This window comes from Uloborus diversus, chromosome 1, assembly GCF_026930045.1.
Source record: "Uloborus diversus isolate 005 chromosome 1, Udiv.v.3.1, whole genome shotgun sequence".
Taxonomy (NCBI): Eukaryota; Metazoa; Arthropoda; class Arachnida; order Araneae; family Uloboridae; genus Uloborus; species Uloborus diversus.
This window is the reverse complement of record NC_072731.1, coordinates 167,929,910-167,946,826: the sequence shown is the minus strand read 5'-3', so window position 1 is coordinate 167,946,826 and position 16,917 is coordinate 167,929,910. Positions and strand designations below refer to the sequence as shown.

At 33.1% G+C, this 16,917-nt stretch overlaps 1 protein-coding gene across 1 annotated transcript in view; it reads left to right on the top strand.

Annotated features, from left to right (window-relative positions):
- The window catches only part of LOC129216967 (collagen alpha-2(IV) chain-like), a 242,234-nt gene that overhangs the window by 106,205 nt on the left and 119,112 nt on the right, over nucleotides 1-16,917 (top strand). Inside the window, exons 13-22 of the mRNA XM_054851193.1 lie at nucleotides 3,038-3,136; nucleotides 4,399-4,452; nucleotides 4,544-4,640; nucleotides 6,325-6,447; nucleotides 8,223-8,399; nucleotides 9,546-9,755; nucleotides 10,940-11,037; nucleotides 14,239-14,439; nucleotides 15,532-15,700; nucleotides 16,650-16,760. Of these exons, the coding sequence (XP_054707168.1) occupies nucleotides 3,038-3,136; nucleotides 4,399-4,452; nucleotides 4,544-4,640; nucleotides 6,325-6,447; nucleotides 8,223-8,399; nucleotides 9,546-9,755; nucleotides 10,940-11,037; nucleotides 14,239-14,439; nucleotides 15,532-15,700; nucleotides 16,650-16,760 (1,339 nt within the window). The remainder of the gene's footprint in view (nucleotides 1-3,037; nucleotides 3,137-4,398; nucleotides 4,453-4,543; nucleotides 4,641-6,324; nucleotides 6,448-8,222; nucleotides 8,400-9,545; nucleotides 9,756-10,939; nucleotides 11,038-14,238; nucleotides 14,440-15,531; nucleotides 15,701-16,649; nucleotides 16,761-16,917) is intronic.

The window sequence follows — 16,917 nt, the reverse complement described above, 5'->3', positions numbered from 1 at the left end:
TCAATTCTCATCTGTAGTGCATGAATTTTCTCATTTTGAATTTGAGGGGCAAAGGCATTTGCTTGGTGCATAACAGAGTGCAAATGTTCAGCTTTATCTACTGCCTTCTGAAAATCAGTAATATTATCAGATAATATATGAAATCTGTAGTTTTCAGGTATAGCTGAGATGAACTTATGATACAGAATTTCACTCAAAGCGGCTTCATTTGTAACATTATAAAGAAGTGATGCATTTGTTGTGATTTTGTGGGCTAATGCACGAAAAGATTCACCAGGAGTGTAGGCAATTGAATTAAATTCCTGAAGAGAAATTTTCTTATTCTCTATAGAGAAAAATTTCTGTAATTCGTGCAATATGGTTTTGAATGATTTCTCCTGTTTGAGATGTGGAGAATTAATAACATACTTAAGAGCATCTCCCTTTAACTTAGATTTTAAATATAAGCATGCTTTGTGATCCGACCACTCATTTAATGTTGCCAAGTCTGAGATTTGATCAGCAAAAAAGTTTACTTCACTAGGATCACCATCAAAATCAGATATATTAATTATAAATGACATGTTTTTGTTCCTAGGAGTGCTCATGCTTTGATTATGTTGTACAGTATTTGTTTGCCTTCCCATGATTAAAAAATTTGATCAACTGTTTTGAGGATATGTGTCAAATAAATCAGTAAGGTGTCATGGACTTAATATAATATAAATATGAATTAAACAAGGGTGTAATAATATCATATACAATGATATCTTACACTGAAGATCTTGCATTTCAATAGCATAAAACAAAACATTGTAATATTACCATAAGGGATAGTAAATTACTGATTATCCAATTTCAATAAAATTTTCTTCACATTCTTTCAAATGTCCAATATATTATTTCATAAAAATTTTGGAATCAACAATATTCATAAAATTAAAAGAGTGAGTGCTCCATCCTTATTTTCTTAATGCTCAAGGCACTGGTCGACGGCACCACATATAGTGTTGCGTGTGTTCAAGTAATAACATTGTATCAAAGTATATGTATCATTTTTTTTTATTCCACATATATATATATCAAAATCTTATACTATAGAATAACATTCATATGTTTACTCAATGGCATGTTTGGTTATACTGGCTCGTGAACAATAGCGGTATTATTAGAGGTCGTGGCATAACCTAGGCGATCGGGTGAATGATGGAGCACCCGTTAAAATCAACAACTCACCATGATCCACGGACACTCGACGCTACGCCTGACACCCAATTCTCAGCGGGGCATTTCAGACTTCTTCACATTGACGAACGGACTCGTCCCGGGTCCATATTTAAACAATCATCGTTGACACCGCACGATCCGAGATCCGCATACCACTGCGACTGCAAGAAATATGCCAATTAGGCGACGAAAACAATCTTTAAATACACCACATGGCAACCTAGCGCAACCTCCACAATGAAACGGAACAGGTCCAGAGTCGCAATGAGCAGAACTCCTTCCCCATTCGATAAACCTGCCAAAAGCTCGCCAAGGAAAACGGCGCCAAGAGCATGAAAATTTAACGGAAACGTATGATGAAAACAAAGATAAACATAATTAAAACACCGCCGGGAAAAACAGAATAACAGCCCATCGAACGGGAATGATAAAATAGACCTCAGGCCCGAAATAGAACAACGTGCCGGGATGGGAACATAACTAAAATGTAAAATATTACGGATATTCGAAAACACGTGGTCCATACATAAAAATCTAGATTAACAAATATTGCACATAATTACGTACATAAAACATAAACTAAAACATGCACAGATACATTGTTAACATTCCACAATCATAATTATATACTTGTATGCAATTTTAGTACAAAAAAGAAGACATAAAAACATAAATTCAAAGCGTTCCGTTACAAGGACACGACAGTTAAACAAGGGCAAAAACTAAGTTCCCGGACGGTGAAAAGCACGAATAGGGTATCAAAATATAGAATACAATGTGCTGTTTACGAAAACACAGCTAATAAATCAATAAAATACAGACAAACCCATTAAAATTCCAAACGAAGATCCAAACATAAGCAAACGCCACAGGAGTGACGTGTTGCCAAACGTAAACGCTGGAGCGGAAACATTTGAAATATAAGGCAAGGAGAAGTAACAAACGTGGAGTTGCGCGCCATGTGTTGCGACAGAAGAGTGCCCTGGCGTGCGAATCGGCAAACACCAGAAGACTGTAAAAGGAGAACGTCAAGCGTTGTGCAGCGGCACAACATTTGGTATTTCTCCTTTTTAAATTTTTTCAAATTTTGTATTTTTGATTTTATCATATTTCGGTTATTTGATAATTTGTTTCTCCTAAAAAGTCATCATAGCGGGAGCAATGTCTTAAGCGGAGTAGGTTAAAAATGCATGATTAAACAACTTTGTATGATAAAATTATAGATTCAATAAATTTGTAGGTAATTTGATGGTATTACCAAAATTTAATGAACACAATTTTAAATTATTGACTGACAGCACTAAAATCAAAAGACAACTTTTTTGATTTTTAATTTAACTCTACAATACTTTCAAATAAGGGTTTGTTTATTTTTGAACAATAATTTAACAATGATTAACAATCATACTTTTGACAAAATTAACTTTTACATAAAAAAGGGTTTCTTCTACTAATAAATGGGAAAGAAACCAATTGAAGAACTCTTCACTTTTGACCACAATTTTATCCCATTCCGATAGCTAATCTCTAATCTGGACCTTTTGAACGTAGAAAAACGCTTTCGATTCTTTTCTATACTGTAAGGTTATGTGTTATTAGTCAAGCTAATATGGGACTCGTATTGTTTCATTAATTTTTTCCCGCTTCAAACTTTTCATATCTTAACTCGCCACCTTATTTTGACCATTTTTGCAATTAGAAGTTTGCATCTAGGACTATAACATTTGCGAAAATAGAGGTCTTTCAAGTTAAACAAGAACATACTGTATAGAGGGAGAGCGAGAAAAGTATTTTGTTTAGAAAGAATTCATTGATTTACTTTTTTATGCAGGGTAAGAGAGGGAAAACTGGTTTTCCTGGATCGGCTGGAGAGAAAGGTTTTAAAGGTGAACCTGGACACTTTGGACCTGATGGCAGAGTTGGATTAAGAGTAAGTCTGTGGAGTTAAATACTTCTGCTTTTGTACTGTTCCTTGAATCAACCTTTACTTACATACATTCATTGAATTGTAAATTTTAAGTTTGCTTAATTTAAACATAATTTTCAATTAAAATTTGGTGTAAATATGTTCGTGGTCTTTGTTGCTGCCCAATGAAATTTGCATTCAGTATATACTCCTTGCAACCCTTCCCCCTAGAAAATATCAAAGAAGTGATTGACCTGATTGGGACTTAAGAACCCTATTCTGTTTTCTGTAATGTGGTTTAGCAGAAATTTTGTCCCGGAAACCATTTCAGTTTCTTGATTTGCCTATTTCTAAACTGCTTTTACTTTTCTGTTACAAATATCAGAAAAAATAACGAAAACTATTCTGAAAAGTTTTTCCAGTGTTTTGCAACAAGCTATGCAAATCGTTATAGAACATGAAAAACTTGATACAAAAAGATTTTTCAATTAAATTACAAACAGAGCTCATATCTTGTTCCAAGTTAGCAAATTAATTTTTCTTTTTAAATTAATTTTTCTTCTCATCTTTTGGTATTTTACTTTTCATTACAATCCTGTCTTAAACAATATGCCCTGTCTTATTTAAAAGTATTCCAGGTATATAAAAATGTTCTAATGGTTTATGGTAAGTAATATTTGTGTTTTTCATTGTTTACAGATATTTTTTCCAGAATAATCTTTATATTGTCAAACTTCTAACTTCCACTGCTATACTTTAATCTCTTGAAACAACATAAAGTTCTCATCTATATTCATTTTGAATGCTATAAGCTCTCTTCTTAAAGTTAATGTTATTTTTGGAGTTGCTACACAGTTTAGTTTTAAATGAAACTAAATTAATTACACGGATTTTAATTATTGGAGACTTTTTTTTGCTTTAAATGAATTCACTATTAATATAAGAATCGAGAAATGTTTCTGTCTGACATTTTGCGGGACTGTTAAAAAGTTCCAAAAATATTTATCTTAGTTAAAAATTTATTATTGTCTTAATTTTTTTTAAATTCTTCATTTCTTTTGTCTGGTTAATTTCAGCCATTTGTGATGGGTGCTCATTTTAAGATAGTAAATACTTGTATTTATCCTTATTAAAAGCCTATAAAAAGTTGCAGTGTTGTAAAAAGACTTTTAGAGTGTATAAATTTTGGTAACATTATTTAGCTGTTTATTATTGAAATTTAAATTATTGAAAATTACTTCATTTGAGTGTAGTTTTTTTACAGCAGTAAATTTCAATAATTTCAGGGACCTAAAGGAGAACCAGGGCGAGCTGGCTTTCCAGGATCACAAGGTCCCCCTGTAAGTTCCATTTTATGTAAGTCAAATAAAGATAAAATATCTTTTTCTGTTTTACAATACATATTATGTTCATGTATGTGAATAAATTTAGGGCCTTCCTGGAATCATTATTGAAACTGGAGAAGTTAAACCTGGACCGCAAGGCTCCCAAGGTGTTCCTGGAGACAGAGGTTTGCCAGGATTTCCAGGTAGTTAACATAGAGCAAGTAATAACAATTTATATTCTGCATTCTGTTGGATTACTATTCTATGTGAACAAACAGCCATAAATTCAATGTAATAAAAGTGAGTAGTTGGTTTTATTTAAGATTTAAAAGTTAATGTTAAGTATAATAAGAACAATGAATTTTTGTTAGCTAAAAATTAATAAATGGCACGCAAAAACTTAGCAAAGGAAAGCTTTGACAAACTTTTAAATAGAGAAAGGGGGAAAAAAAAAGGACTAAAATAATGAGTAAATTTATATGCTAGAAGTAAATTGGCAGAAAAAAATTCTTTTCCTATTAGTAGATATCTAAGGAAAAGTAAAAATAGCTTAAAGTAACTGCCCTGTTGAGTTTCTATTAAATACATGCCAACAACACGCTAGGGAGAAGAAAATGGGGATTGGACAATGCTCAACTCATTTGATATGAATGAAAGTTTTCTTTGTAAGTGGGGAGCAATAGGAATACAAGTGTACACAGTAGAGTCTCGAAGATGCCAGTCTCAAAAGTCCGAGGTTCCATTTGATTCAGGGGTGTCCATCTAGGGGGAGGGGGGTTATGGCGCTGTCTGCGGCATTGAAATTTTTTTTCTTTTTGGGGGTTGGGGGAGGGTGTTTCGGTGACTATTTTCCACTCTTTTTGGGTGAAGGCTCATGATTTGTGGGGGGGGGGGGGAGGGGTGCCTCTGCAAATAGTTAGGGTGGGCACCCCTGCTTAACCTGAGGTGCTTTGTTGATATTTTTTTTAAGGTTAACGTTTGACTGACAAATGTTTTAATCTGAAAATTGAAATATTTTGCTGCATGAACTTCTCTAAGAATATACAATAAAGTAATAAAAAATTGAAAGGTTTATGTCAATAACACTTGCCAAGTGACATGAAATATTCTTTGACTGTTATAGATGGATTAAGAAATGCCTTGGAGAAAGTAGGAAGTAGGTTGATACAAGAAATTACTTGAAATTAAAACATTGTTTTGCCTCAAGGGACAAACAAACAGATCTCTTTGGAATTTCTGATTGCAATTTAAAAGGGAAATGCAAAACTTGACGCTGTACAAAGTGTATACACGAAATTTTATTCTTCTATGACTAATGTTTTTGTATTATGTGAGGTACGTACATACGCTTACTCATAGAAACAAATGTCACGACAAAACTTATTTGAGGATGATCAAAGAACAGTTTTTGATTGCTTGAAAATTTACACACAAGTACGTGCAGACTTCAAGAAAAGCACTAATCAAAAATCATTTAGGGTTAATTAAAACATAAATTTATGTTGATATTTGAGTGATAAATTTTTAGAGGAGACAATAATTCTTTTTCATTACGTACGGAAGTTAACAGCACACCTCCTTATGTAGTCCATAGAATTTTTCGGATAATCTGAGTTATCAGTATTACGATGTGGGGCAAGCCCCAATTACCTTGGATTTTCAAGACTCTACTGCATATAAAAACTTAAATATGCTTCATGAGATTTATGTTTTGTTTCATAAGTTGAATAAATTTAAATTATATAAACCAAATTAAGTTATTTGTAAAATATAAGATGCAACATGGCTTATATAAAAAAGGTTTGTGAAAAATTAAATTATATTTAGAAACATTTGTATCCTTACATATTTTTGCGTTATTTTCTAAAATCTAATTTTTTTCTTCAGGAAAACCTGGTATTAGAGGACCTGTTGGCTTCAGAGGACCAGCTGGAGAACCTGGTATACAAGGAACTCCAGGAGAACCTGGGACCATTGGTTTAAGTTTCAAAGGAGAACCTGGAGAAGATGGTAAAATTCTTTATATGTCCTGTTTCTGACACTGTTTGTGGAGAATTTCAACTTTGAAGTGATTTCTGAAGTAATTGTGTGCATAACCATATTCACGTCAGGGACAGGGGGAGGGGGATTAAGGGTCACCCACTCCGGAACATTTAAAATTTTATGTTTAATATTTGCAAGTTGTGATAATAAAATAATAATAGCTAAAAAATAGTATAAGAATAGATAAAAATAGTTAAGAATAGCGTAAGAATAGATAAAATAAGAATGAGGCCTGGTGATAAAGCAAAATTTCCCAGAATTGTATAAGGATTTTATAAAATTGCCATTGGTATTAAAAAAAAAGCCTTTGAAAAATCCAATGCAGTCTAAGTTTAAGTGACCCACCAGGCAAATGCCTGACAGCCTGCCAGCCCCATCCACCACTGGTATACCTACAGCATCATGGAGACGGAGGAGGGGGGTGAGGCTTTCATAAATGCAACCAAAGATAGCCTAAAATTGAGGTTTGTGGAATTTAATTTCAAGAAACTACCTGGGAGAGCCACTGAATATTACCCAGGCACAGATTTATGTATCCGCAGACCTTGCAGTGCAGTGGAGCCCAAGGCCATGGCGGCCTGATGGGTAAGGCATCAGACTTGTGACCGGAGGTTCCCGGGTTCGATCCTAGACGGTCGAAGATCCAGCATCTTCATTAATGGTGACTGGGGGATGTTTAATAAGCTCATGGTTACAAAGCTTGACTTCTGGTCTGGATCAAAAAATCTGAGCTGTCTTCAGGGTCCCATCTAACTGGTTAAACCACAAATCAAAAATAGTGGTAGGTACGGGGGACTATGGAGTGAAAAGTGCGGTGGGGCCCACAGCTCAAAAGAACCCATGGTCCAATCCAGTGTAAGCAATTAAGTGGGCAAAAAGGGGTCTGGGAATTTTTTGCAGGGGGGGGGGGGCAGAATTTGAAGATTCAGGCCTGATATTAATTACCCTTATGACCTGAACCTTCCTTTCCAATTTGTGTGATCCAAATACATCATTTTCCTTCCGATAAGGATGTATTTGTATTCATTTGTGCAATATTATTTATTTTTTTGTTTAAAAATTTAGTTCAAAAGAAGGGTTGACTATGGAATATCTCCTTACGGTCCAATACTTTCCTAATTCAAGCATTGTCCAAACTGGCAACCTCTGGCTATGACCCGTAATATGTTACAATCTTCTGTATTTTGTATTGTCTTTTTTTGCTCGTCAACTTTGGTGGAATAATGCAAGATTGAGAAAATAGGCACAAATAAATGAACAATAAGAGTATGTCCATGACAAATAAAAATTCAAGTTTGGGGGAAAAACTAGAGAGCGAAATAACGAAAGATGTTCTAGCTAAGGATTGTAACTGTCTCTCCCTAGGTAGGGGCTACAGCTACCTAGGAGCACAATAAAGGACTAGGTCCATGATTGGGTGTGTGGGGTGAGACAAAGGTCTTGTGTGCTCATTTTGCCAAATAAAATTAAACTTAAATGAGCTAGAACTTTACATTTAATAAGTTTGTAATGTTTACTCATAATTTTTAAATAAAAATTAAAAAAACTAAATCTCTTTGAAATTTTAGGGAAACCCTCCTGGTTTCAATTTATATTCATCTACAATTTATAGTTATAAATTTTTTAATGTCAAGATTTTAATGGACTCGTTTCTGTGCTAATCAATTTTTTTACTAATATTTTTTTGCATATGAGTGTCTAAATTCTTATCATTCAGTCAAATATGATATTTCTATCTTTAGGCTTCCCTGGTCTACCGGGATCACGTGGTAGGCCTGGTTATCCTGGATTGCAAGGACCATCAGGTGAAAAAGGTGTTCCTGGACTTTCTGTTATTGGCCCACCTGGTGAGGATGGTAGGCCTGGGAAAGATGGACAACCTGGTCAGCATGGTCCTCGTGGAGACCCTGGTCCTCCAGGTTTGTATTTTACATAAATAATATACATATATCAGGGGTGATTTGGTGCCCAAATGCCATTCTGGTGCTGTTTTTCTGGAAAAATAAATTCTCCTGCACATAGAGTTGGTCACTATTCAAGATTTACTTATTTCTTATTGACATTCTAATGTTATAAAATTTACATATTCACCAGATGTAAGACCTGCAGTTGTATAACCAGAAGTTTTTTCTGTTACTGGGAAGTGTCCACTATTTATTAGATACCATTTAAACCGGCACTGTCATACTAACTGAATCTACAGATTTTAAAAGAAAAACATAACACTGAGTTACATTCACAAGGCAACTACAATGTGGAAAAAATATCAAAACAATTTTGCGCAGCAAAATAACTTTATTTTAAAATAAAGTTTACTTAAAAAAAAAAATTCACTAATAATTAATAAACAACTTTTTTTGCAAATATAATTACACTTTGTATGGGTAACTTTAAAAAAATGTTACTATAGCAACCGAAAAGAATTTCTATCGTTAAAGTAACTTTCCACTGCTCAGAGGGAATGGTATGGAACACTCCATATTAAGGGACCGGAACTTGAAGATGTATCCTCTAGTTAGAGGTCTCGGCTATTTGGGAGTGTTCATTCAGAGAAGTTTTACTGTTAATAGATCTTATATATTGAAATTCGATGCTGATATACTGATTTTTAAGGATAAAAATTTCTTTATCCAAAACAGATTGAGCATTTCAAATTCTTGTCACTCCAACTGCCTGTGCAATAATAATTCCAATTAACACTTTTTTTTTGTTGAGACATGAGTTCCAACTTTGCAGATTAACTGTAAATTAAATTTTATTCCATTGTTATAAGTGGTAGTGAAACCTTGGAATTGAGTTAAAGATTAATGTCTGAAAAGTTTACAGATCACTTTTTTGGATTTTGCTGGTTTCAAAATAAAGACTGTTAGTGCAAATGCTTTTTTCAAGAGAAAAATTATTAACACAAAGTGAATTGTCAATATATGAGACAAGTTATAGCACTTAACGTAGGTATTTATAAATCAATTAACTTAGAGAAAATCCTGTTTTTTTTTTTTTTTTTTTTTGAATTGATTTAATGTACTTGAACATGTACTTAAACATTTGTGTTTTAATTTCAATAGGGGAAAAAGGCTATCCAGGATATGGTGTACAAAAGCAAGGACCTCCTGGGGCACCAGGTTTACCTGGATTTCCAGGTGAACCGGGTGAACCTGGAATTCCTGGAGCTGATGGGAGACCTGGTGATCAAGGACCTCAAGGTGATGACTGTGGCTACTGTCCTCCAGGCTTGCCAGGGTTCAAAGGGGCTCCTGGGGATGAAGGAAGACCAGGTTTGTTGCTTATGTAGAAACTCTTTTATAATTAACTCTCAGTAAAGCAGCTTTTCCCAAAGTCTTCTCAAAAAGACAAAAGTGGGTACTGAATCATTCATGTTGAATCATTTTTTCTGTGGGAACAGTCTGGTTCATTCTTTTTTTGCCAGCATTACTGGACATGAAATTAAAATTACCATATGTTTTTATTAGTTTTGTTATCTTTCTCATATGCATTTTACTGAAATAAATTACATAGTTACTGGGAATGTTTCAAAGTTGATATTTGCTTACCTGCTCAAATTCTGCAAAAACTACACCTGTGTGCCAAATTTCATGTTTCTAAGGTTTAATGTTTTCACTTTACACACTGCAAACAAACATGTTATTTTATCACTTGTGTAGAAGTGACCTCAAGTAACTTGCTGATCAATGCATTTTTTAACTACCAGTAGTTTTAAGAAATTCAGTAGGCTTCCTTAGATTCTTCATAACGTCTATGGAATGAAACCTCAAAAATTTTCTACTTAATTTTAAGTTATTACAAACTCAAATGAGATCTTAAAAGGAGCTGCTGTTTCTGCTTGAATTGCATTTGAGGGTCACTGTCTACAAGTAAGAGTGGGTATAATTTTTGCTTCTTTAGCAGAATATTCTAGGAGCTTGTTTTGAGTTGCTTTGGAATTATTATACTTTTGGAAGCTATTGTTTTAGCTCAGTTTTGCTTTACAGAGACTTGTATGGTTGCTTTCAAGGAAATTTCCTAATTTTTTTGAAGAATGTTCTGGAAATAAATTGTTTGCTGCTTGTTTTTACACTATTTCATCATTTGTAAAACCTGAGCCCATAGGGACTGTAATTTAATAAAATGTCCAACAGTTTAAGATAATCAATGAATTTTGTTTTCAAAAGTTTCTGATTGTAAAAACAAAAATAGTGCTATTTGACACTTACAGCCTAAGCCAATTGAGCCCCCCCCCCCCCGGCTTCTTATGTATTGAGCCTATACAAATATTATGCAAATTCAGAACAATATTGTTTAAACTTCTTGTTTCGTTCATTGTTTTATGTTTTACATGTGCAAAAGTTTTAGTGTAAAATAAAACAAAATCTTTTGTTTTTTTTGCTTTCATATTGAGGCAATAATTCTAAACTTTGTAGTAAAAAGATGTGTGATGTGCTAATGATTTTTCATTTATTAGGACCACCAGGCCCTCCGGGATACCCAGGATATGTTGGTTTAACAGGAATAAAAGGAGAAGCTGGTCTTCCTGGAATCCCTGGCATCAAAGGTTTTGCCGTATGTTCATCTTATTTTTCCATTTATATTTCATAGTTGGGAAAATTATGTAGAGCTTTTTGTAATGAGACCCATGTTGAGCAGGGCTTAAAATGAATGGGCATATACATGCAGTGTTTTAAAATTTTTTTGATCTTGTAATTTTTTAAATTATGTTTATAAGTCATGCCAATTAAGATTAGCTTGTTTGTGTGTATTACTGTCAGTTTCTTAGTTCAATACTTTCTGAAGTGAATTTTTAGGTTTTGAAGTTTTTGTATTTTTTCTTTTTTTTTTTGTTTTGTTCACAGAAAAGGGTTAATAAAAGTATTGGAATTACAGCACATGACATTAGCAATAACTGAAAATTAGTTGAATACTGAAACAGATTCAAGTGTCATATTTCTCCTCATTGTAGTAAAATGAGAAACATTATTCTTTTTAAGTTATGTTCCCAATAAGGAGAAGAAAAAGCATTTATCTTCATGAAATAAATAAATAAAGTCATCATTATTATAACATTAGTCGCAAAACTTTTAAAGACAAGTGTTTTAGGGGCCCTTTTGTCAATGCATAAAGTTGTGATATTTTGGATGTGAGTTTGAAGTGAAGCAGAAAAGAAGATAAGGGCATTGCATACAAAAAGAGAGGAGGATTATAATTCTGCCAATAGTGAACTTAAGAGCAAACAATCATTAAGAGTAGGGGTGCGACATCGATGTGGATGTTTTGGAAACATCGATGTTTTTGTTAAAACATCGATGTTTTATTTTCGATGTTTTTGACCATCGATGTTTTGGTTTCGATGTTTTTTCAATGTTGATGTTTTTGCATTTTAATTGAAAATTATCATAAAATTTGCTCCGATTTTCCGACTAGGTAATTAAGTTTACTTATGGAGTTGCCAAAAAAAAAAAAATCTTTTTTTTTTTGCACCCATTTTATAAGATCAATTTTTTTGTGTAGAGGATGGCTTTTGGGAAGATCACTACAAGATTGTAGAAAATAAATGGAGTGTGAGGAAAAGTTCAAAGCTATTGGAAGACCCTGACACTGGTACTCTGGTGCCAGAACTTGCAATCTATTTCAAGGGTCCAGTTCTTAAACTAAAGTGAAATCCTGTACGTTACAATGGTGAAAACTATAACTTTAAAAATTCAGAGCTGGTAAAAGTTGCTTTAAAATATTTGATAGTAATGGCAACTTCTGTTCCATCGGAAAGAGATGTTTCTCTGACTGGTGGGATAGTCTGCGAAAGAGAGAAATGCTCTTCTGGGGGACAAAGTAAACAAACTTCATTTTCTTCAAACTGTCAACACCAATATTCGGGATTACTTTTCGATTTCCCCCAACAAATCGTCCCTCTATTATTGCAGTTTGTGTTTAATTATTAACTAAGAGTACAACACATATTTCTTACTCTTAAAAATAATGGTTAGAATAAATTTTGTATTTTTAAAATAATTAGCACAACTTTTTCTTATCATTCAACTGACGGTGCTATGATACATTTTTTCTTAGATTGCTTTTTGATGTAAATTTACTTTTAGTTTCATTCAGTTTGAAAATATTTCCTTATTACTATAACTAGTTTCTATTAATCGGTGCGTGTCTTATTATCAATTTTTGTCCTGCTATAATACCAAGCTGTTGCGAAATTATTCTTATAAAATTATGTTCATGATTTGAGGTTCAGTATTTTCAATATATTCGTCGGGGACGTATTCTTTTGTATTGCTTAAATTAATGTAGTATATTCAAAAATATATGTTATACATTGATAAAAAGATCGATGTTTTAAAACATCGATGTTTTTTGGTCGATGTATCAATACCATAGATGTTTCAATTTCTAACATTGATGTTTTGCTATCGATGTCGCACCTCTAATTAAGAGCAACAAATGAGCAAAACATGTGCAGATTGTCAACCAATAGTGACACATTTCATCTGTCTCTCCCTCCTTTCCTAGGATCTATAGACCATATTTGTAACATGACTGTGAAATGTCTCACTTAAAATTTGTACAATGACAATTTCACAATTTGAGTGAAAACGGTTTTGCAAGCAGCATATTTTTGATAAAGAGGGGGAAAAAGTAAGGTAAATTAATGGAAATGGGAATAAAAATGTGTTATGTCTGTAGTTTTTTGATACAAATTACAGTTTTATTTTTTTAAACAGAAACATTTAAATGTAGTTTGAAAATCAGGCAATATTAATTTTCCAAAACCAAGGTACCCAAGTCAGGTTATCTACAAATGAAAGTGAATGGGAAATGAATTTTTTTTTGTCAGCAGTTAAAATAAGTAATAATTAAACTTATTTCATCAGAAACATTCTGAAATATAAGGGAAAGCTGCCAAGGACGCTACATATAAAACAAGACCACTAAAAAATTGGGGATAGTACAATTAGAAGTTAATTTATTAAAACAAGGAGAAATAAAATTTAGATTTAGGTAACATCAATTTTATTTATGCGTTTTTGTTATTTTTTTGGTACAGTGGATGCCAGTTATTTGAAACTGGTTAATTTAATCAATCGCTTAAATAAATCAAATCGTCAAAAAAGAAAAAAGAACGAAATCCAGCTTTATGGAGTCAGAACTGTTTAGAACAAACATAATTCATATAAGTGGTGTCCACTGTAACTGTACTTGTTAAACAAGTAAGAAAGAAAAAGTGAGTGAATCCTATGCATAGGAGAAGCAAATGATTCACAGCAAAACTCATATGTAAAAAGTAAGTGTTAAGAAAATATGTAAAAATTTTAAGTAAAATCTCATTTATTTTACTTATTGTATAAAGTTAATTAAGTAGCAGTTTCTGATTGGAGGCTATCAGTGAATGATGTCACCCTTTTTTCGACATTTGACTCCCTTCCCCCTTGTCACATGTCACACCTATTTCCTTTTTCCTCCCCCTTGTCACAAACTGTCACACTTTCATGAACCCTCTCCCCCTTCTTAGCCTGACACCATTTGTAAATGGCCATTTAGGGTATTTTTCACTCAATTTTAGACAAAAAGATGTATCTCAATAGCATTTTTACTTTGTAAGATTTTCTGTTTCTAATATTAAACAATCCTTATGAATTGCTAGGAATCATGAACGTTTGAGATTTTTTTTCGCACTGCTTAATCCCACATTAAACATTCTGCATTCAAACTCTTTAATTTCTTCTCTTATAAATGTCTGATGTGTTTCTCTTTCACTTTTAGGGTATACCAGGAGCTGATGGAAGTGAAGGATGGCCAGGTATTCCTGGAGAAGCTGGTGAATTAATTTATCCTCCTGGCATTAGAGGCCCCAGAGGAGAAAAAGGTGAAGATGGATTGGAAGGTCTTGAAGGACTGCCTGGAAGACCTGGTAGCCCTGGACTAAAGGGTTTCCCTGGATTTCCTGGTCGTAAGGGAGCAATTGTAAGCTTTTTGCAAATGTTAAATTTATTATGACTTTGTAACTATTTTTTATGCAATTAAATGTGTTATAGTTTTCTAAAACTATAATTTGGATAGAAAAATTAATTCAGTTAACCATATTCAAATGCATTAAAAAAGTTTATGTAAATGTAACTGCATCACTATTTAATTGTGGGATGAGCTGTTGGATTAAAAAAAAAAACAGCTTATTGATGCTTGGCAAGATATAAAGGTTTTTGTTATTGAAATTTATAACTAAATTGCCAAAGTGCTCTAGAGTCATTTTGATTTCTGTCCAAGAATGCAAAAAGGGGTTGTTGTGACTTGTGTATTGAATGAGGAAATAGCAAATTATATGTTGTATTTTTCACAAAACATACTTGACTCTGCAGATAATGTTAGTGAATCAAATGTCGCTCCTTCTATACAATCCACTGGCCACTCCAACAAACAATATTATTCATAAAAATAAGGAAATACCATTGTGCAGAAAAATAAAAGAAAATATTACAACTTTAACTTGCACAAATTTTCATTGCTCCAACAGGGATTCTTATGAAGCAAAACTTTTCTTGGAAAGAAAGAGATAAAAATTTAATGGAATTAGTAAGATTAGCATTATGCACCCACCAGTATGATGGTATACTTTTGCTCTAAATAGAAAAATTTATTGGATGGTGCTTCTTCTACTGTGTGCATTTATGTTGAAATATTATCTAACTTTTGAAAACTCTCTTAAAAATGGATTAAACATTAACTATAGCCAATTTTTTAAAGAATGTCAAGAAAAATTCAATAGTCTTATGTTTATATGTAAAAGTATGCATTGATGAATTTAACACACCCTATTCCTATAGACGAAAATATTTCTGTTATTCTATATTTAATTTTGTAAATATTGAATAACAAAAATATTTTTAGCGTGAAAAATTTTGTCTTTTGTTATCAGTAAAATATCCTCTGAGTTTTGAATATTTTTTTTATTGTGTTTCTTATGTATCACAAAATTTAGTGTCTGTGAATATTGGTATTTTTGTTCATTCAAATAATTCAAGGAACTGAAAAATGTTTCATTGGTTGTATTGGTTTTAGGGAGAATATGGAGAAACAGGATTACCAGGTTTAGATGGAGTTCCAGGTATGCCAGGCCCACCTGGTCCCAAAGGTGAGCAAGGAGATGCTGACTATGGCCTTCTTGGATTTCCTGGTGCCAAGGGATACCCTGGAATTGATGGATTGCCCGGAATAAGGGGGAAAAAAGGTTGGTTATGTTCATTTTACTTTTGTTTTGTAATCTGAAGTTAATTAACTTATTGAAATTTAAACCATTATAAAAATTAATTTAGAGAGTTCATCACAAACAAATTGTATAACGTATTGGGATGTTGGAACAAGTTCCCATTGTTTTTTGTGAAAATTAATGCTTTATTTTTTAAAACAATTTAAAAATATGCAACTGAAAGTGTTGTCCATTGCTAGGCACTACTTTCCCTCACCTTTCTGGCAGTATTTGAATCCCATGTTGGAAAAACCACGTCTTTTGAGGCTGTCCAAGAATCAATCCAATTTTTAGCATCTTTATAAGAATAGAGGCGCTGCTTAGTCAGGCCATGTGTCATCAACCTGATCAAGTGGTAGTTGGAAAGAACAATGTCTGCTGAATGCGGCAGGTGGGGTAGGACATCCCACTTTAGTATTTCTCGGTAGGTTTTTACCAGCACCGCAACATGTGGCCGAGTGTTGTCATGCTGCAAAATGGCGTTCTTGTGCCTCTGCTCGTATTGTGTAGTGGCCATTTTTCTTTCAATCCTCCTCTTAATCACTCCAATTTTAGTTTGTAGCGATCTCCCGTGTTAGTTTCATTTGGTTTGATAGGAACAGTATGACAGTAAATATAACATAGCTATTTAGTCCATTAAATACACTATAACATAAAAACTTATAGTGACATTATCTATATTGTTCTGAAATTTGAAAATAGAACTACTATTTTTTAATGTTAAAATAGCCGCGCTTTTACCAGCATAAAAAGAGCTACTTTCTAATTAATAATTTTTTTTTCATTTATAAATTTAAAGTGATTTTAGCTCTTTATTCCTTTTTCTTATATAATCAACTTTGTATTAAGAAAAAATATTTAAATGCTTAAAAAGTTTTTTAAAATTTGGTTATGGGAAACAGGTTTGATGCAAATATTTTTCTTGTTTTAGGTGAAAAAGGAGAGCCATATGCTTATGATCTGGAGAAATTGATCAAAGGTGCTCAAGGCCGTGAAGGTCTTCCTGGGGAGCCTGGTATTCCTGGTCTTCGAGGGCTGGAAGGTATGTTACTTACAGAGCATGTAATTATTTAGGAGTGTGACTGCAACAAGATGTAATGAGACATTTAAAAATACTGTAATTTTGAGAAATAATGTTGTGTTTTATTTGCAAAATATCACTTACATAAGTTGCAAAAATCATATTCTCCTTTGGCTGC